We start from the raw sequence: 22,035 nt of genomic DNA, 5'->3' as shown, positions 1-22,035 counted from the left end.
GGTAAGAACTCTTTAGGTATCTGCTACTTTCTGCTAAACCAATCCAGTCTAGACCACCTTGTGACTCAGTGAGGCTCAGTCAATACATTGACCACGCTCTCAAAACGAGTAACCGGCCTTTAGACTGTCTGCCACTTCTCCATCTAGTGATCATCATCAGCCGACCACAGCACACCAAAACAATCCTTGGGAAAGAGAAGACAGTCATCTACTAGATGACAGACTTGTAGATCTTAGCCATGTCATTTTGTCTACAGTGCCCTGGGAATGGGCTATATCTAGCGACTCAGTCATTCACACGCCTGAAACCAAACCGATTGGTTGTTCGCTCACACACAGACGCAATCTCTGATGACCACGGTTATTTACATAGCGATGTGGGAGATAAGCCAGCCACAGCGATACAGTGCAGTACAGTGTACTAGCCAGTCTCCTTGTGGCAACAAAGGAAATAAGGTTACAGTCAGAGAGAGAGATTGTTAGACTTAGTCTTAAACTATCAGAGAAAAGAGCCATTTGAAAGATATGCTTAAACTCTGACTAAAACCCTACAATAAGCAGAGACAAAATCCTATAACTGGAAGTTGAGAAAATATAAAGAAGTAGAGCTACAGATGAAAATCTTACAAATGGAATTGTATAAGAGACCGATGAGAATCTCATAACAGCCTACTATTGCTTCCTCTCAGAGGACACCACGTCTGGATCAATGGGACCAAACTATCTGTTCTCCATCATAAACAAGAGCTGTTAACTCAGAGTGAAATCCTCTCCTGTGACCCTATTCCGTCATCTGGCCCACTGTTGTTCGCATTAGAATGATAGCTAGTGTGTTAGCCCAGTCAGCCACTGCTGTTCTGTCTGATGTGTCCTGCTCTCTCAGTGTCGGTGGCCATGATGATGTGGAGGAGGAACAGCTGGCTAATCAGGGCAGGCCGCTTCTATAAATATAGGACTACGCAACAGTTTGTAGCCCAATGAGCATCCAGTGTGCCATGTTAGTCAGGAGCGGTGTTGTGCTAACCTAGCCAACACACATGGGACCATTAGACAACACAGCCAAGCAGAACCAGAAGAACAAAGAAACACCATTCCAGCACACATGCACATCAATGAGTCAATGGTGCACACAGACGCGAAAGGCTGTGAGAATATGCATGCGCACACACAGCAGTGTAGCTGGCAACGTCTTTGGCTGAGCCTCGGTGCCAGCTGAGGCGTAGTTTGCACTAAACCACACACTGGGCAGCAGCACACACACACACACACCAACCAAGCTTACTGCAGCAGAGGCTTGCTCTGTGGCTCTGCTCCTCTATCATCCTCGGTGTTGGCCCAGCAGCCTGGGCCTGCGCCAGGGAGAAATGAACCCTAATCGCAGATCCAAGATTTCCCTGCCCCAAACCCTCAACCATTACGACTTGAAAACACCAGGCTGGACTGGGACCAGTCTGTGGGAACGGAACGACTGCCAGAAAGATCCCTCAGCCTCTTTTGCCTGACGACGCAAACGGAATACTTCCGTAGCGCTGTTTGCTACATACTTCAGTCTGAGACTGCCATTGTTGAAGTAGTTTGTGGGGATGTCAAAATGGAAGGGTGTTACTCAGCGATTGAATCATCTCTAACCAATCCATTCTAGATATCGTAGGGGTGTTACTCAGCGATTGGATCATCTCTAACCAATCCATTCTAGATATCGTAGGGGTGGTACTCAGCGATTGGATCATCTCTACCCAATCCATTCTAGATATCGTAGGGGTGGTACTTAGATCCAGACAGGAGATGAAACTAATGTCTGTGGGCGTGGCGTAGTGTTTGGCCAGAGCAAGGAGTTTGGGGAGCCAGGCAACAGCCTCTTTTCCTTAGGCTGCCACCAGACACTCAGATAGATCCTCATCCTCACTCAGGCCTGGCAAGGACACTCTGCTACTTCACTGACACACAGAGAGAGACAGAAAGAGAAAAACTCTCGCTCCTTAAATGATCCATGCCATCTATTCCCCTAGCGTCGATCATTTGCCCAGGCACATCAGATAAGGCTATTTACTTCTCCTTAAGCGAATCTCTGTAAGCACTGCGCTTCGCTTCACCACAACACATTTATGGAGGTCCCCTGACGGGAGGGATGAGCCCCTAATTTCTGTCTGTGTAACAACAGGATGAGATACCGTCTGATTGTGGCCAGTGGTAAACAATGCCCTGCAGACAGACTGCTGGTCTGAACGAGAGGTCGAACAATTAATCGGAATGGCCGAATAATTAGGGCCGATTTCAAGTTCTCATAACAATCGGAAATCTGTATTTTTGGACACCGATTTGGCCGATTATTTTGTTTTTTTACACCTTTATTTAACTAGGCAAATCAATTAAGAACACATTCTTATTTTCAATGACGGCCTAGGATGGTGGGTTAACTGCCTTGTTCAGGGGCAGAACAACAGATGTTTACCTTGTCAGTAACCTTCCGGTTACTAGTCCAACGCTCTAACCACCTGCCTTACATTGCACTCCACGAGGAGCCTGCATGGCAGGCTCACTACCTGTTACGCGAGGGCAGCAAGAAGCCAAGGTAAGTTGCTAGCTAGCATTGAACTTTTCTTATAAAAAAACAATCAATCTTAACATAATCACTAGTTAGCGACACATGGTTGATGATATAGGGTATATGCAGCAGTTTGGGCCACCTTGCGCGTCGCAAACTATGTGAAGTCCATTTATTCCTAACAAATACCGTAATTAATTTGCCAGAATTGTACATAATCATGACATAACATTGAACGTTGTACAACGTAACAGCAATAATAATAATAATCCCTAACATAATAACACACAGAAATACCGGGATGCCACCCGTTAGATAAAATACGGAACAGTTCCGTATTTCAATGAAAGGATAAACGTTTTGTTTTCGAAATGATAGTTTCCGGATTCGATCATATCCTTGACCAAAGGCTCTGTGTGTTATTATGTTATAATTCAGTCTATGATTTGATATTTTATAGAGCAGTCTGACTGAGCGATGGTAGGCAGCAGCAGGCTCGTAAGCATTCATTCAAACAACACTTTTGTGCGTTTGACAGCAGCTCTTCGCTGTGCTTCAAGCATTGAGCTGTTTATGACTTCAAGCCTATCAAATCCCGAGAATAGACTGGTGTAACCGACGTGAAATGGCTAGCTAGTTAGTGGGTGCGCGCTAATAGCGTTTCAATCAGTGACGTCACTCGCTCTGAGACTTGGTAGTTGTTCCCCTTGCTCTGCAAGGGCCGCAGCTTTTGTGGAGCGATGGGTAACGATGCTTCGAGGGTGGCTGTTGTCGTGTTTTCATGGTTCGAGCCCAGGTAGGAGCGAGGAGAGGGACGGAAGCTATTATTACACATGCAATACTAAAGTGCCTATAAGAACATCCAATAGTCAAAGGTATATGAAATACAAATGGTATAATAGGAATTATGACTATTTCTCTCTATAACAACTACAACCTAAAACTTCTTACCTGGGAATATTGAAGACTCAAGTTAAAAGGAACCACCAGCTTTCATATGTTCTCATGTTCTGAGCAAGGAAGTTAAACGTTAGCTTTTTTACATGGCACATATTGCACTTTTACTTTCTTCTCCAACACTTTGTTTTTGCATTATTTAAACCAAATTGAACATGTTTCATTATTTATTTGAGGCTAAATTTATTTGTATTGATGTATTAAGTTAAAATACGTGTTCATTCAGTATTGTTGTAATTATCATTATTACAAATGTTTAAAAAAAATTTAAAAAATTATATCGTCCGATTAATCGGCATCGGCTTTTTTTGGTCCTCCAATAAATCGGTATTGGCGTTGAAAAATCATAATCGGTCAACCTCTAGTCTGAATCTAGCTTCATGGCCTGCTGAGCCTACAAGCCTTTTCAATGTAGGCTACACCACTGCTAATATAGATAAGTGGTGGGTAAATGGAGATTCACCGAATGGGGACACAAGCTGCTTTCATACCACCATGTTTTGCCTCCATGTGCCCTTTACCAAAGGCATCCTCGTTGACCTATAAAAAGGGCTAAATCATCTCCGTTTTGTCTTAGATCGTCCTGTGTTGACTCGTTCTTTTTCTGCCAGAGGAATGAGACAAAGAAAGCACTCTTGGTTTTTCCTCAGGATGAAATCCCTTCCTAAAAACATCACAGCACATAGGTTGTTAGTACAACAGCATGGCCATCTATTCCAGTACAGTACGCTGGGGGCTTTCTGAATACTTCCATTCAGGTGCCATGTTGACCAGTGGGTGAAGCTTCCTTCCAGTTCTCTTTCATGAGATTTGAAGGAGACCTGGGCTGATAAAACAGGTCCAGGAGCATAGGTCTACTTTACAAACAATATGGAATACTTCAACCTGCTCAAAACATCTTAGTTTCTGTAGGCCTAGGAGCTGTGCCCTGCGTGCTACTGGAACAAAGTGAGTCCGCTGATTAATGAAAAAACACCACTGGCACGTCCAAGACAGGAAGAAACACTTTAGACAAATATATACAGGGAGAGATCACACCAATCAATACTATGACGCCAAGACACAATAGTGAGAGCAGCCCATGTTGTTGAACAGACGATGGGGGGGCTTCAGTACAGTAGAGTCCCAATGTAGCTTGAGGCCATGTAACCAATGTCCTGTCGACTACTCCCACTGCTCCAAGCCTGGATCTACCAAAGCACAAAACCAATGTCGTGTCGACTACTCCCACTGCTCCAAGCCTGGATCTACCAAAGCACAAAACCAATGTCCTGTCGACTACTCCCACTGCTCCAAGCCTGGATCTACCAAAGCACAAAACCAATGTCCTGTCGACTACTCCCACTGCTCCAAGCCTGGATCTACCAAAGCACAAAACCAATGTCGTGTCGACTACTCCCACTGCTCCAAGCCTGGATCTACCAAAGCACAAAACCAATGTCCTGTCGACTACTCCCACTGCTCCAAGCCTGGATCTACCAAAGCACAAAACCAATGAACCGCCAACAGCCAGGCCAAGTACTAAACCAACTGCAACATTGGAATGTGATCTTTTTTTTCATGGAACACTTGCAAGTTGTGTGAGCATGCCAGCATCCCTCACAGACACACAGGCTACACATGACAACCCTTAGATTAATTTGTGATTCAGATATCCATTCAGTGTCGTGCTATGCTTCCCGTTGCTGGCCTGTCTGCCTTTGACATGCCTGTGCATTAAATGGCATACTATTTAGGATTTAGGTCAGCGGGGCTGCCAGGCTGACAATGCCTTAGTCAGAACACATACAGTACCATGGGATGGTTATTGGTCCGCGGTCATTGAGGATCAGCAGGGGAAAGGCTTCGACCGACTGTGCTTCAAATTACCAATAGGCTTTTCTGCTGAAGTGGCCCTCATTATAGACAAATTATATTGAGACAAATGTCTGAAAGCATGGCTTTACATAAATAGTGTTTTGTCATGATAGTGAGCTGCCGTGATTCAGATGACTGAGACTGTGGTCACATAGCCTGGCTTGCCTCGCTAACCAACTGTTGTCTACACAAACATATCTTAAAATGTTCTTTATCCTACAGTGTGCGGTACTTGTGTTTTTGATGGAAAGTCAGTTAAAATGTCTAACAACGAGGGCCGGACAGACTTAAAGCAGAGAAAGCTTTCATGTTGGGTTGACTTTATGAGAGCCACATCTCTGCTGCTAGATTACTGTGTCATTAGAACAGGACCATGGCTTCCACTCTCTAATTAGCATCCTCTCCCGCTCAGAGGGAGACAGGCAGGCGACACGCACACACAGCACCCCACAGGTGGTGGCCTTGTAACAAACTAACCTAAGAGCATACCCGTTGAAATAGAAGTGAAGCCCTACTTGAAGTGAAAGAGGAACAATCTTGAATACTACTAGCATCATATAGCCTATCGTTGGATACAAAAGATGACTGAAACGTTTTTTGATTAAACATTTCAGTTGCTTTCACACACATTAGCACAATAATAAAGGCATGCCATGTAAAGCATTGGTTTGCTTCAGTTTGGCTGAATGTAGTCTACACCATTTGCAACTGGGTGTTGATTCCAAGGGACCCACTATAAAACCAAAACAACACATTCTGAAAGTCAAGCCTGAAGCATTCTGCTCCATACAAGGTCACCAAATAAACACAGGTTTGTTTCTCTGTAAGTAGAAGGGGGTGGGGGAAAAGCCTTAAACTCAGAGCACATTCCAAGACAACTCAACATACAACACTATTAATAATCCCAAGTAAGTGTACACATTCTTGTGAGTCACCATTATTGGCAAGCATAGGAATAGATCTAACTAACATAATAGGGAGGGTAGGACTAGGCTATATGCTAATGCTAAATGAAGTGGAGAGACTAAGGGGAGAGACTGGGCTCAGTAACTCACTCAGGCCCTTTGGCAACAGAAACCACTGTGTCACAACAACACTTAGGGGAGAGTCAGCAATAGAGATGATCAAAAGCTTTGGGATTTGTTCCACAGCAGTTTCATAAGGGAGGCACTTAGAGTTTATCTCTCTCCCATTGCTCAATATCCTCCAGTTCTCTCTGCTTGTCTGTCTGTGTATGTCTTGGGAACTAGCCTGTGAAAATGCTTTTTAAAAAAGTGCTATTTGAGAAAGGAGATGTTTATCAGACAATGGGATAAAACATCATCCAAGACAGCCAGCCATGCAGGCTGGGTCATTGGTGGATGTTGTAAGCTAGGCAAATGCCATGACCTGCAATTTCAGATCCAATTGATTGCTAGTGACAAGGGTTTTTTCCCCCTGGACCAATCCCAATGTTTAGCTGCTGTCCAGTAATACTGATTGAGAAGCTTCTTTTATGATTCGTCTGCCAGTGGCCGACAGAGCAGAATGGGGCCCGGTTCAAGAAGACCGCGTTTGCTTTCAAGAGAGGGACGTTTTTGAAACACAAAGCAATGCATTACCAAGGGGGCTGAAATCATAGTAATGGAAAAAGTAGGTACAATCAGATACAATATTTAACGGTCACATGCTTCGTATACAACAGGTGTAGACTAGCAGTGAAATGCTTGCTTACGGGTCCTTCAACAATGCAGAGTAAAAAAAGAAAAAAAAACATGAAATGAAAGTGACACTGTGAATAACAAAAAACTGAAAAGAGTAAAAATAACATGGCTATATATAGGGAGTAGAAAATACAATAGCTGTATACAGCGCATTCAGATAGTATTCAGACCACTAGACTTTTCCACATTTTGTTACGTTATGGTCACTCTGACAGAGCTCCCGAGTTCCTCTGTGGAGATGGGAGAACCTTCCAGAAGGACAACCATCTCTGCAGCACTCTATCAATCACTCTGTAGCGATCCACCAATCAGGTCTTTATGGTAGAGTGACCAGACAGAAGCCACTCCTCAGTAAAAAGGCACATGACAGCCCGCTTGGAGTTTTCCCAAAAGGCACCTAAAGGACTCTGACCATGAGAAAAAAGATTCTCTGGTCTGATGAAACCAAGATTGAACTCTCTGGCCTGAATGCCAAGCGTCACGTCTGGAGGAAACCAGGCACCGTTCATCACCTGGCAAATACCATCCCTATGGTGAAGCATGGTGGTGGCAGCATCATCATGCTGTGTGGATGTCTTTCAGCAGCACTTACTGAAAGACTAGTCGTCAGGATCGAGGGAAAGAATAACAGAGCAAAGTACAGAGAGATCCTTGATGAAAACCTGCTCCAGAGCTCTCAGGACCTGAGACTGGGAGCAAAGGTTCACATTCCAACAGGACAATGACCCTAAACACACAGCCAAGACACAACAGGAGTCTCAATGTCCTTGAGTGGCCCAGTCAGAGCCCGGACTTCACCCGATCGAACATCTCTGGAGACCTGAAATTAGCTGTGCAGCGATGCTCCCCAACCAACCTGACAGAGCTTGAGAGGATCTGCAGAGAAGAATGGGAGAAACTCCCCAAATACAGGTGTGTCAAGTGTCATACCAAAGAAGACTCGAGGCTGTAATCGCTTTACTCAGTACTTCAACAAAGTACTGAGTAAAGGGTCTAAATGTGGTATTTCACAGTAAAAAAAAAAAGGTTTTACATTGGCAAAAATGTCTACAAACCTTTTTTTTGCTTTGTCGTTATGGGATATTATTTCATCCATTTTAGAATAAGGTACCAGAGGGAACAGTCTGTGGCTGGAGTCAGACAATGTTTAGGTCTTTCCTCTTGACACCGCCTGGTATAGAGCTCCTGGATAGCAGGGAGCTCGGCCCCAGTGATGTACTGGGCCGTACGCACTACCCTCTGTAGTGCCTTGGTCGGATGACAAGCAATTGTCATACCAAGTGGTGATGAAGCCAGTCAAGATACTCTCAATGGTGTAGCTGTAGAACTTTGAGGATCTGAGGGCCCTTGCCAAATCTGTCTCCAAAAGGCATTGTCGTCCCCTCTTGACGACTGTGGTGGTGTGTTTGGACCATGGTAGATCCTTAGTGATGGGGACATCACGGAACTTGAAGCTCTCAACGTGCTCCACTACAGCCCCCTCTTTGTGAATGTCCCCAGTCCCCCTTTCCTATAGTTCGCGATCAGCTCCTTTTTCTTACCGACACTGAGGGAGAGGCTGTCCTCCCTATAGGCCGTTTCATTGTCGATCAGGCCTACAAATGTCGTGGCGTCGGCAAACTTGATGGTATTGAAGTCATGTGCGGCCACGCAGTCGTGAGTGAACAGGGAGTACAGGAGGAGACTAACCTGAGGGGCCCCGAGTTGAGGTTCAGCATGGCAGATGTGTTGTTGCCTACCCTCACCACCTGTGAGCAGTCCGTCAGGAAGTCCAGGATCCAGTTGCAGAGGGAGATGTTCAGTCCCAGGGACCTTAGCTTAGGGATGAGCTTTGAGGGCACTATGGTGCATTCTGCGAAATGGAGTGGATTCAGGATGTCTGGGATGGTGTTGTTGATGTTAGCCATGACTAGCCTTTCACAGCATTTCATGGCTACAGATGTGAGTGCTACGGGTACAGGGACTATGGTGGCCTGCTTGAAACATGTAGGTATTACAGACTGGGTCAGGGAGACACTACTTGCCAGTTGGTCAGTGTTTGTTCTGAGTACATGTCCTGGTAATCCATCTGTCCCTGCGGCCTTGTGAATGTTGACCTGTTTAAATGTCTTACTCACATCGGCTACGGAGCACGTGTTCACAGTCGTCTGGATCAGCTGGTGCTCTTACACATGGTTTGGTGTTGCTTGCCTCGAAGCAAGCATAGAAGGCATGTAGGTCATTTGCAAGCCCTGCCACATCTGAAGAGCGTCAGAGCCGGTGTAGTAGAAAACAATCTTAGTCCTATATTGATGTAAAAGCTGTAGTTATCCCATCTGAGACTGCTGTTCAATCAATGACCAGTGGTGCAGTTAGAGAACACATTAGAGATGAACTAGTCAACATCCGGGAGGGGGTCGTAAGGTCAAGCTCAACTAAACTTGTCATAAGTTGGGCATTAAACATGTAGCCTAGTTGATCATAAAGCTTCTGTGACTGGGATTTCTCATTTTAACACCTTATAAAAGAGAAGTGTAGAGAGCCAGACAATGATCTAGTCTCATTACTATCTAGCAAATACCTAGGCCTAAACATTGGCACCTTTACCTACTTTATTAGAAGCTGTTACATCCAGACCATTTTGAGTCGGACCATTGTGTTTACACAAATAGGTGCGCACGCGCACATACTTCCACGTCCAGTCTAGCTAGTCTGACACACTGTATCCTTCCTAATATATATATATATATATATTTTTTTCCTTTAGAGTTTCAATTTAGAATTTACATGCTGCTTGAGACAGAATGTACAACTGCCCCAGGGCCTACCCTGGCGTAGTGTAGAAGTGAAATTACTCAAGACGGACATTTTCTCAAGGCTGAGCCAGAGACAGCTGGATAGAAAAGACCTCCAGATCCAGATGATTGTTTCCCTCACTACAGTACTTCCTGGTCGGGCTCTGTTTCAATGTGTGGCTTACGTAACCAGTGATGTATAAAATTGGAGAGGGAGAAACAGTCAAGGCCACGAAGGCGACCTGCATGCCAGCCACATTCTGAGCAGCTCGACCCAGGCTCCTCTAGAATGTAGTACACGCTCACACAGTATGCACACACACATTGACTGACTAACTGCTATCCACCATATCAGCAGAGAGGAAACTCATAACTTCATACTTTCCCACTGATCGGAAAAGCTGCTGATGTGTGTGTGTGTATGTGTGTGTGGTAGTTAAATAGCAAAGTTAAAGTTGGAGGCCTGATACTTTGACTTTGCACAAGGTACGAGGTTAACTACACCTAAAGGCTTAAAGGGTAGGAAGCGATGAGTTTTTACTCAAAGTAAAAAGACTTAGTTATATTTTAGTGTTTTTAGTGTTTTTACATACTGAATAATTGATTTCCGGATATCTGCGGAACTACTTACAATGCCTGTATGGCTCAGTAGGTAGAGCATGGTGCTTGCACCATCAGGGTCGTGGGCTCGATTCTCGGGGCACCCACACGTACAATGTCGCTATTTGTCAACGTTATATGGAGAACCAATGCTACCAAACAAAAATATAAAATGCAACAATCAATCAATTAAAATGAATGAATTAGGCCCTAATCTGTGGATATCACATACCTGGGAAGACATAGGTTGTGACAAAACTTCACATTTTAGAGTGGTTTTTATTGTCCCCGGCACAAGGCACGCCTGTGTAATGATCATGCCGCTTAATCAGCTTCTTGATATGCTACACCTGTCAGGTGGATGGATTATCTTGGCAAAGGAGAACTCCTCATTAACAGGAATGTACACAAATTATAGATCAAAAAGCTATTTGTGCAAATGGAACATTTCTGGGATCTTTTATTTTAGCTCATGAAAAATGGGACCAAGACTTTACACATTGCGTTTATATTTTTGTTCAGTTGAATTCCAACTGACTAACGTTAGCTAGTCCAAACCAAATGTTGGTGCTACTGAGCTACTATGTACTAGAGGTCGACCGATTAATCGGAATGGCCGATTAATTAGGGCCAATTTCAAGTTTTCATAACAATCGGAAATCGATATTTTTGGGTGCCGATTTGCCCCCAAAATGTTTTACCTTTATTTAACTAGGCAAGTCAGTTAAGAACACATTCTTATTTTCAATGACGGCCTAGGAACGGTGGGTTAACTGCCTTGTTCAGGGGCAGAACGGCAGATTTTCACCTTGTCAGCTCAGGGATCCAATCTTGCAACCTTACAGTTAACTAGCCCAACGCAATAACGACCTGCCTCTCTCTCGTTGCACTCCACAAGGAGACTGCTTGTTACGCAAATGCAGTAAGCCAAGGTAAGTTGCTAGCTAGCATTAAAATTATCTCATAAAAAACAAGCAATCATAAATCAATAGTTAACTACACATGGTTGATTATATTACTAGATATTATCTAGCGTGTCCTGCGTTGCATATAATCTGACTGAGCATACAAATATCTGACTGAGCGGTGGTAGGCAGAAGCAGGCGCGTAAACATTCATTCATGCAGCACTTTTGTGCGTTTTGCCAGCAGCTCTTCGTTGTGTGTCAAGCATTGCGCTGTCTATGACTTCAAGCCTATCAACTCCCGAGAGGAGGCTGGTGTAACCGAAGTGAAATGGTTAGCTAGTTAGTGCGCGCTAACTAGAGGGACGGAAGCTATACGGTTTCACTGGGAAAGTGCCTATAAGAACATCCAATAGTCAAAGGTTAATGAAATACAAATGGTATAGAGGGAAATAGTCCTATAATAACTACAATCTAAAACTTCTTACCTGGGAATATTGAAGACTCATGTTAAAAGGAACCCCCAGCTTTCATATGTTCTCATGTTCTGAGCAAGGAACTGAAACGTTAGCTTTCTTACATAGCACATATTGCACTTTTACTTTCTTCTCCAACACTTTGTTTTTTCATTATTTAAACCAAATTGAACATGTTTCATTATTTACTTGAGGCTAAATTCATTTTATTGATGTATTATATTAAGTTAAAATAAGTGTTCATAAAGTATTGTTGTAATTGTCATTATTACAAATCATTTTAAAAATGTAAAAATATATAAAATTTTAAATAAAAAAATAAAAATCGTCCGATTAATCGTCATCTGCTTTTTTTTGGGGTCCTCCAATAATCGGTATCGGCGTTGAAAAATCATAAAAACGGTCGACCTCTACTATGTACAGTTGAAGTCGGAAGTTTACATACACCTAAGTTTCTCACAATTCCTGACATGTAATCGTAGTAAAAATTCCCCGTCTTCGGTCAGTTAGGATCACCACTTTATTTTAAGAAAGTGAATTGTCAGAATAATAGCAGAGAAAACTATTTCAGCTTTTATTTCTTTCATCACATTCCCAGTGGGTCAGAAGTTTACATACACTCAATTAGTATTTGGTAGCATTGCCTTTAAATTGTTTAACTTGGGTAAAATGTTGCGGTTAGCCTACCACACGCTTCACACAATAAATTGGGTGAATTTTGGCCCATTCCTCCTGACAAAGCTGGTGTAACGGAGTCAGGTTTGTAGGCCCCCTTGCTCACACACATGCTTTTTCAGTTCTGCCCACACATTTTCTATAGGATTGAGGCCAGGGCTTTGTGATGGCCACTCCAGTACCTTAACTTTGTTGTCCTTAAGCCATTTTGCCACAACTTAGGAAGTATGCTTGAGGTCATTGTCCATTTGAAAGACCCATTTGCAACCAAGCTTCAACTTCCTGACTGACGTCTTGAGATGTTGCTTCAATATATCCACATTTTCTTTCCTCATGATCTATTTTGTGAAGTGCACCAGTCCCTCCTGCAGCAAAGCACACCCACAACATGATGCTGCCAACCACGTGATTCACGGTTGGGATGGTGTTCTTCGGCTTGCAAGCCTCCCCCTTTTTCCTCCAAACATAACGATGGTCGTTTTGGCCAAACAGTTCTATTTTTGTTTCATCAGACCAGAGGACATTTCTCCAAAAGGTACGATCTTTGTCCCCATGTGCAGTTGCAAACCACAGTCTGGCTTTTCTATGGCGGTTTTGGAGCAGTGGCCTCTGCCTTGCTGAGCGGCCTTTCAGGATATGTCAATATAGGACTTGTTTTACTGTGGATATAAAGACTTTTGTACCCGTTTCCTCCAGCATCTTCACAAGGTCCTTTGCTGTTATTCTGGGATTAATTTGCACCAAAGTACATTAATCTATAGGAGACAGAACATGTCTCCTTCCTGAGTGGTGTGACAGCTGCGTGGTCCCACGGTGTTTATACTTGCGTACAATTGTTTGTACAGATGAACGTGGTACCTTCAGGCGTTTGGAAATTGCTCCCAAGGATGGACCAGACTTGTGGAGGTCTACAGTTTTTTTCTGAGGCTGATTTATTTTGATTTTACCATGATGTCAAGCAAAGAGGCACTGAGTTTGAAGGTAGGCCTTGAAATACATCCACAGGTACACTTCCAATTGTCTCAAATGACGTCAATTAGCCTATCAGAAGCTTCTAAAGCATAACAATTTTCTGGAATTTTCCAAGCTGTTTAAAAGGCACAGTCAACTTAATGTATGTAAACGCACACTGCCCTAACCCATCTGGACAAGAGGAATACCTATGTGAGAATGCTGTTCATCGACTACAGCTCAGCATTTAACACCATAGTACCCTCCAAACTCGTCATCCAGGGTCTCGACGCCGCCCTGTGCAACTGGGTACTGGACTTCCTGACGGGCCTCCCCCAGGTGGTGAGGGTAGGTAACAACATCTCCACCCCGCTGATCCTCAACACTGGGGCCCCACAAGGGTGCGTTCTGAGCCCTCTCCTGCACCTAGCCTAGTAATAGTAATATATGCCATTTAGCAGACGCTTTTATCCAAAGCGACTTACAGTCATGTGTGCATACATTCTACGTATGGGTGGTCCCGGGGATCGAACCCACTACCCTGGCGTTACAAGCACCATGCTCTACCAACTGAGCATTTTCAATAACTCCAAAATCCTTATAAGAACATCCAGAACATTCAGCATATTCTTGGACGGTTTGTTCTGAATTTGTTTTTATGGCGCTGAATTGTCATGTAGCCTACTCTTATTTGTTCGTATTTTTTTGTTATTTTAAATAAATGTTTAAAAAAAAAAAATTAAAAAAAAATTTTACTTATTTTTTCCCCATAATTTGGGGTATTGTTCTAAGCTTTTTCGGTTGATAAAGATTTTATAGTGAATGGTTGGTGTTAATGGGTGATGTACACATTTGATAAAAGCGGAAAATACATTCTTTCAAACTAAAACACACTGTAGAAACAAGATATTGTCTGTTTTTAGCCTTCAGCCATATGAACAAATTTATCGGACACATTATTTGAAAATGTGTTAGATGGCGTTATGCATTTCCAAAATGTTGGTTTACTTTAATGTAGCTGTAAGCTTGGTGTTGATAGCAATTAGTTAACTCACTCAGTGATAATGTAACGTTAACAGGATAGTAGGGCTAATGTTAGCAGGCTATCAACCATGCAAGCTGATTTGTAAATATAAATTCATAAAGTATTTGCTTGTAAGTTGGCAGAACATTGTACTGAAACCAATAGTCATGAGTACCTACGATTTGGTTTAATTTAAAGTTATAAATTTTACGTTATTTCTGTTGGAGTTGACATTGTGGCGAATAGGCTGGCTTGCAAGGTCCTCCATATTGCGTCACACCCTGCAAATGTTATTTCAGGGATGACGTCAGCATTCTTTGGTATTCTGATCAGTTTTATGTAATAACTCGAAAAAATAATTGAGGTGTAACTTTACATTGGGACTTTGATACAGATTGTGATGAAAATCCATATGTTATGTTTATGCTAACTACCCTTTAAGACAAACCACACTGCAGATGTGCAAAGTATGAGATGGAAAGTTTGAGAGCATGCCACAGAGAGAATGTGAGGGGCTCACAACTGTCTCTGACATGTTTAAACATATCAGCTACTGCAAAGCAAGTTAGTTACTGAACTCTAGAAGAAAATACAACACAGTAATAAACAGAAGACACCATCTTGTCGTGTGAACAGTATGTTTAAAAATAAGTCTTAACCTGAACCAGTTCCACAACATAGCGAAGTGTTGAACAACTTAACTCTGAATGTTACACATCCAACATTATGCTTTCAGCTAACTGGCTTCATGAAATGCAGATTCACATTTTCAATGTGTCAAGATCATCTCCTCCATACTTTGGGTGTGGAACAGACTGTCGAAAGTCAAGGAAAACCTATTTGACACAATATTTGCAAGAAAGCGATCCAAGGGCAAACCTAGCTTGGAATGCTGTACAAAAATAACAAGCAGGAGGGAAATGTTGCTTCTTAGCCAACGTTACTTAAGTCTAAAAGCACAACCCTAGTAGCTAAGTAAACAAACAAGTACAAAGACGAGGGTGGAGAAGATGGCATCCCATTTGCTTTTCCACTGGAGCTATTAAAACAGTGAAATTATTAGTTGGTGCTAGCTAACCACTGTACATGCATACAGCAGCCATTACTCCTGGCGCAAAAACATGGCCATTGAATTGCCTGTTTAGCGCCAGCTATGTAGTTAGATAATTGAGTTAACTTGCTGGCAAGATGCAGCTAATGACAGCATGGAAGCTATGGATTTAGCTAGCTAGCTGACATTATCACGTCTTGATGGTAGCTAACTTATTGTAACTAGCTAGCTAACTTAACGTTTGTGGATTGATCCATCTCACAAGGAGCATAACTTTACTCCAAATCCAGTCACGATTGATGATGTCAATGTTCCCTCTTATTGGTTAAAACAAGGCAATTTGAAGCGGGGAACATCGGATAAGCATAACGATAAACAAAAACCACACAACGAAAATACTCACCCATACTGTCCTTCAATGTGGCCAGGACCGTCTCGCTATATGAGATGTTTGGAATCTGCTATCCGGTTGCTTGAGTTATATAGCAGCTTGAATGCTAGCTACTGTATGTGTATTTAATTCAATACCGATAATCAAGTTCAGCACACCGTTACTTAAGCCATTCGTCTTTGCTTGAATAGCCAACCAAACCTATCTTTGTAGCTAATGATATCAAGATTACTGTACAGGAAGTTATCCCGAAAGTCTCCACCTTTCTTAGACTTGCCCGAAACTACGCCTGCCACACACATACAAAACAGAAGGAAACTCCGCGATATTTAGAAAGGAGAGTCCCGCGAGAGGAAGTTGGACTGCCATTCATTCATTAGCCGAGAGCATGAACAGTGTAATGGTTTGGGGATCAAAGAAGTCCGTCTCTTGAATCAGTGTTGAGCGTCAACGGTGGCCATTAGTTTCCTGGTGAACATTCGTTTTGACATTTGCATCATCAGACGACAATCGGTCCATGGGGGCTACATGGGACCATGGAGATTATCTTGATCATATTGTAGTGAATTCGGGGGTAGCCCTGACCGGACCAGAGTCCAGCGAATATAATGGTCATTCCACGCTTTCATTGTGTTAAATAGGTAACTAAGATATTTTATTGTATAATATTTGTTTCTTATAAATACATATTTGAGCTTGTGAATGGCACTGTAATAAACCTACATATCCACGTAGTGTCCCATACCACGTTTTGAGTGAGAAAGAGAGGTGTGTGTTGTGGGGGGTTACACACCTTGGTGCTCTGGCCAAAAAGCCAATATGTCCCATTTCATAATTCCCCTGTTTAATTGACCAAATAATGGCATGTGAGGCTTATGATGAGAGTTGTTTTAGTGGCCAATTCGCAGACTGACTCTCTCTGTGTGTATGTGCATCCTACATGCCATGAATCATTGTTAGTGTGTGTTTGTTCTACATCAAACTCAGTAGGGTTCTCCCCAGCTGTTCTGACAAAATGTAATTTTCACATTAAATGCACAATATCTTTGCATCATATACTGTGCAGGGGAGCAGATGTATCAGCCTACTATCAATATACTGAGACATGCAGACTTTATGCTTTACAAACATCTATTTTGTTGATATCATTTGAACTGCTAAAGCTCACAGTTTTCCTCTATAAGTGAAACGGCTAGCTGGTTAGCGGTGGTGCGCGCTAAATAGCGTTTCAATCGCTGACGTCACTTGCTCTGAGACCTTGAGCAAGTGTGGAGCGATGGGTCACGATGCTTCGTGGGTTACTGTTGTTGATGTGTGCAGAGGGTCCCTGGTTCGCACCCGGGTATGGGCAAGGGGACGGTCTAAAGTTATACTGTTACATAGGCTGCATTATGATTAGGGCTTGGGTCTTTTCCTGACCACATTACTTGACGAGGAAAAAGTTGGAGACCTATACTATAGCAAATTGTTATAATAACTATATAAATTGTATACCTCTGCTGATAGGCTATGACTAGGGCCCAGCTTTCTCCTGGTCAGTTCATATGCTCAGGAAAAATTGCTGGTCCTAAATTCCGATGAAGAGTTGGCCCAGTGAGTCCCATCTGTCTGCCCTGTCCCCTCTTAGCAGAGAAATCCATGTTTGGCCTATCTGTACTACATGCAGTGTCACTTTAAAAGGAAGTACAGAGTGCAAATTCGCTTGAGTGGGTCCATTTGAGAAGAGTATCAACATCCTATAGAAAGCAGCGTAAACACAAATTCTATTCAAATGAATCTAACCACAGAAATGCTAAACATGGAGGGACACCAGGGCCGGCTCAGACTGGGGAATAGAGATCTAGTTTATAGTAGAGTAGAGAATGAAGATTCAGTACCGTCACTTTGATCTCTTATTGGTATGTTTTATGGTTCATTCAGTCAAATAAATACACACACTAAACTTTTACAGTAATACTGCAATGGCAAGCAAAGTACCAACTATTTTCAGTTACTGTATATTGAAACTGTATACTGGGAATATATATGTTATATTATTAATGCAACCACTGTCAGAAAACAATGGACTTTAATTTGCTGGTTGCTGGCTTTTATACTATAGCCTATGTCTCTGATCAGTGAACATTGACACTTAGTGAGATGTGCTGCCACCTTGTGTTGAAAATCCTAACATTGACACAGAGTGTAATCTGAAATCCTTTTTGAAAACTATGGTACAAACGCAACATGTAATGTGTTGGTCCAATGTTTCATGAGCTGAAATAAAAGATTCCAGAAAGGTTCCATATGAATAAAAAGCTTATTTCTCTCAAATGTTGTACACAAATTTGTTTAAATCCCTGTTAGTGAGCATGTATCCTTTGCCAAGATAATCCATCCACCTGACAGGTGTGGCATATCAAGAAGCTGATTAAACAGCATGAACATTACACAGGTGCACCTTGTGCTGGGGACAATAAAATGCCACCATAAAATGTGCAATTTCGTCACACAACACAATGCCACAGATGTCTCAAGTTTTGAGGGAGCATGCAATTGGCATGCTGACTGCAGCATTGTCCACCAGAGTTGTTGCCAGAGAATGTAATGTTAATTTCTCTACCATAAGTCGCCTCCGTTGTTTTACATCATTTTGCAGTATGTCCAACCGGCCTCACAACCGGAGACCACGTGTAACCACGCCAGCCCAGGACCTCCACATCTGGAGAAGTGTACTCTTCATGGATGAATCCTGGTTTCAACTGTACCGGGAAGTTGGCAGACAGTGTGCATGGCGTTGTGTCAGCGAGTGGTTTTCTGATGTCAATGTTGTGAACAGAGTGCCCCATGGTGGTAGTGGGGCTATGGTATGGGCAGGCAGGCATAAGCTACTGACAATGAGCAAAATTGCATTTTATCGATGGCAATTTGAATGCAGATACCATGATGAGATCCTGAGGCCCATTGACTTGCCATTCATCCGCCGTCATGACCTCATGTTTCAGCATGATAATGCAGGGCCCCATGTCATAAGGATCTGTACACAATTCCCAGAAGCTGAAAATGTCCCGGTTCTTCCATGGCCTGCATACTCATGTCACCCATTGAACATGTTTGGGATGCTCTAGATCGACGTGTATGACAGCATGTTCCAATTCCCGTCAATATCCAGCAACTTCGCACAGTCATTGAAGAGGAGTGGGACAACATTCCACAGGCCCCAATCAACAGCCTGATCAACTCTATGCAAAGGAGATGTGTTACACTGCATGAGAAAAATGGTGGTCACACCAGATACTGACGGGTTTTCTGATCCACACCCCTACCTTATTTTTGTAAGGTATCTGTGACCAACAAATGCATATCTGTATTCCTAGTCATGTGAAATCCATAGATTCTTGTTTTTTTGCAGAGGCTAGTGGAATTAATGCATTTATTTCAAATGACTGATTTCTTTATTTGAACTGTAACCTAGTAAAATCTTTAAAATTGTTACATGTTGTGTTTATATTATTGTTCGGTGTATTTAAGCTAATTGTAAAATAGTCGACCCTACTGTCTTGTCAGGGGGGTGCAAAGTATCAGGAGTCAAGCAGGATTCAGGTGCAAAACTGAGAAGGTGAATAAAACTACATTTAAAAAATGTATAGACTATTGGATGTTGCCAAACCTTGACATAGAGGTATACTTACAAAATAACAAACAATAATCTAAATTTCCAAATCAGAACTGTGAAACTACAACCAGTTAGAAAGTCAGATATTGCAGAGTTTCCTAGGTCCATTTAGCACGTGAATGCGGCGTTTAGAGTGTGGAGTTTGGTGCCAAGTGAGGCAAATGTCACACTAATTTTAGACCTTGCCCCTTGCCCCCCTTGCCTTTAGTAGGCCTATTTATCACAAATTCATAAAGGCCTATACTCAATTTATTTTAGAAACATATCACACAAGATAATACAATAGCCAACAATAGACTACTTAAATAAACAAAGAATACACAGAGCTTGATTATAGATGATAGAGCAGTTACAGTAGGCTAAATAAAGTTTTTTTTTAAACTTCAGAAGACAGTCAAGACACATCCACTCGTCAGGTTGTAACAGACCAAGATGACCAGCAGAGGTCCAACTTAACGTTCCTATTGCAGCAGTTGGCTTGTGAAACAGTCTCAGAAAGAGACACAAACAGCGGAGTAGACCTATGCTGAATAGAACTGCCTCTAAGATTAGTAGGCAATTTATATTAGATATCTATAAGGCATTTCAAAATGTCTAATTGTTTTGTAGCTAGTGGACAAATGGTCAAATACTTGAATATATTATGTTATCAATATCAAGAAGGTTGATGAAGATCAGCCTATCATTTCAATTCCTAAAATTGGCATGGATTCTCTCCCAAAACATCAAGGCCGCACGTTCATTTAATTCTAAAACATTAGTAACAAATATAAAAACAATATATTTAAAAGTCTCGGACTGCAATATATTATTAATATAAGGTACCCACTGGGCACAGACGTCAATTCAAAGTCGATTCTACATTCCATGTCATTTCATTGAAATTATGTGGAATCAACGTTGATTCAACCAGTTGATTCAACCACATCCCATGCCCTTCTGGTGTAGCCTAAATCCCCAGTGAATGTCAAACATATTTTTATCCCACATGTACCAGATGAGTGAATTAAGCGGACTCTGTTAAAACCTGCCAACTAGCATTTTTCACTAGATATTTGCCCTACTTCTTGGTCACATTTCCACAGATACTGAGCACCCAGCAGTCCCCATAACATTATTTTATACTTGATTAAAACATTTGATTTGAGCGCAGAACTTGGAGACACTTCTCACCTTCCTATACCTGGTTATATTTAAAGCAATCTAGTGAAATTTAATCTGAGGGCAACAGAGATGCCCATAAGGCGAAGGGAAGGAAATCCATGTTGAATGTCACGTCACAGCTTGATTGCACAGGAATGTTGGCCAGGCAGGCGAATCCCCAGACAGTCTCTGGCACTATATCTGCCTTTTCAATCCATCTGCTGAGTCACTATCCCACTTACATAGTGGCATGTGAGGGCTTTTTCCCATTTCATCCCTTTGCCTCCCCCTCCACGTGCACGTCAGATATAGTGTTGTGCTCCTCGATCCGCTGGCTCTATTTGGAGTCACTGTCTGAAGGCAAAGCACAATATCCTGCATCACTGATGCTGGACCATTGCTTTTCCACTGACACACATGAATTGAACAGCTCATTCAGCTGTGTAGTAGTCTCATGGTAATAATGGTTTGGGGATTAAACAGAGAATTCCCATTCTTAAAATGTGCAGAGTCCGCATGACTGTGCCAATATGAACCCAATCCCACTGTTTGTGTGATATGCAAAAATATATGCAAATCCCCTATCACAAAACAGAAAGTATGGGTGAAGGCTACCATTCGGTAGTGGATCTGTTAGCTTTGTAAAAATCACAGAACAGCATGCTAAAATAGGGTAACATCCCATCCCTGTGCTCGACAATGTGCTCGACATCCCATCCCTGTGCTCCATTAATTGACATTGTGAGCGAGGAGTAAAACATAGGGAAATTGTATGTGATTTGCAGAGTTTTTGGGGTGGCAGAGTTAAAGGTCCAATGTAGCTCTTTTTATCTCAATTTCACATAATTTATGGGTAACAATTAAGCACCTTACTGTGTTTTCAATTAAAATGGTAAAAAATAAATAAATAAATAACATATTAGCAAAGAGCAATTTCTCAAGCAACAGAGTGGTCTGTGTAGGGAGGGGAAAACTGAAAACTAGTTGTTATTGGCAGAGAGGTTTGGAACTCTTTCTTATTGGTCTATTAACTAATTTTCCGCCTGGTGATGTCATCAGGCAGGCCACAACTCCATCCCATCAAAACAGGCTGAAATTTCAGGCGGTCTTTTCAAACAGCTCTTACACTAAAAGGGTATTATCATAATTTTCACAAATTCACAGCATTATTCCAACCTCACAGTGTGGAAATATATATAAAACACAGAAAATATCACGTTTTTGACTGCACTGGGCCTTTAAAGCCCACTGGACATATTTAAAGGTATACCTCGGGATTTTGGCAATCTACCCTTTATTTACTTCCCCAGTCAGATGAACTTGTGGATA

The 22,035-nt window shown here is 42.3% G+C and overlaps 1 protein-coding gene across 5 annotated transcripts in view; it reads right to left on the bottom strand.

Annotated features, from left to right (window-relative positions):
• The window catches only part of cd2ap (CD2-associated protein), a 67,303-nt gene extending 50,992 nt beyond the window's left edge, over positions 1-16,311 (bottom strand). For 3 of the 5 annotated variants that reach the window (XR_004828643.2, XR_004828644.2, XR_004828645.2), the window contains exon 1: positions 15,921-16,311. Coding sequence is in view for 2 of the 5 variants with exons in the window: in XM_035794113.2 (XP_035650006.1) it covers positions 15,921-15,924 (4 nt within the window). In the remaining 3 variants the exon portion in view is untranslated. The remainder of the gene's footprint in view (positions 1-15,920) is intronic. The other 2 variants (XM_035794113.2, XM_035794112.2) reach the window with 2 other exon arrangements.
• Positions 16,312-22,035: the final 5,724 nt, after the last annotated feature.

Source organism: Oncorhynchus keta, chromosome 19, assembly GCF_023373465.1.
Source record: "Oncorhynchus keta strain PuntledgeMale-10-30-2019 chromosome 19, Oket_V2, whole genome shotgun sequence".
NCBI lineage: Eukaryota > Metazoa > Chordata > Actinopteri > Salmoniformes > Salmonidae > Oncorhynchus > Oncorhynchus keta.
Note: the sequence above shows the minus strand (reverse complement) of the source record. Positions and strands in the feature narration are given on the sequence as shown.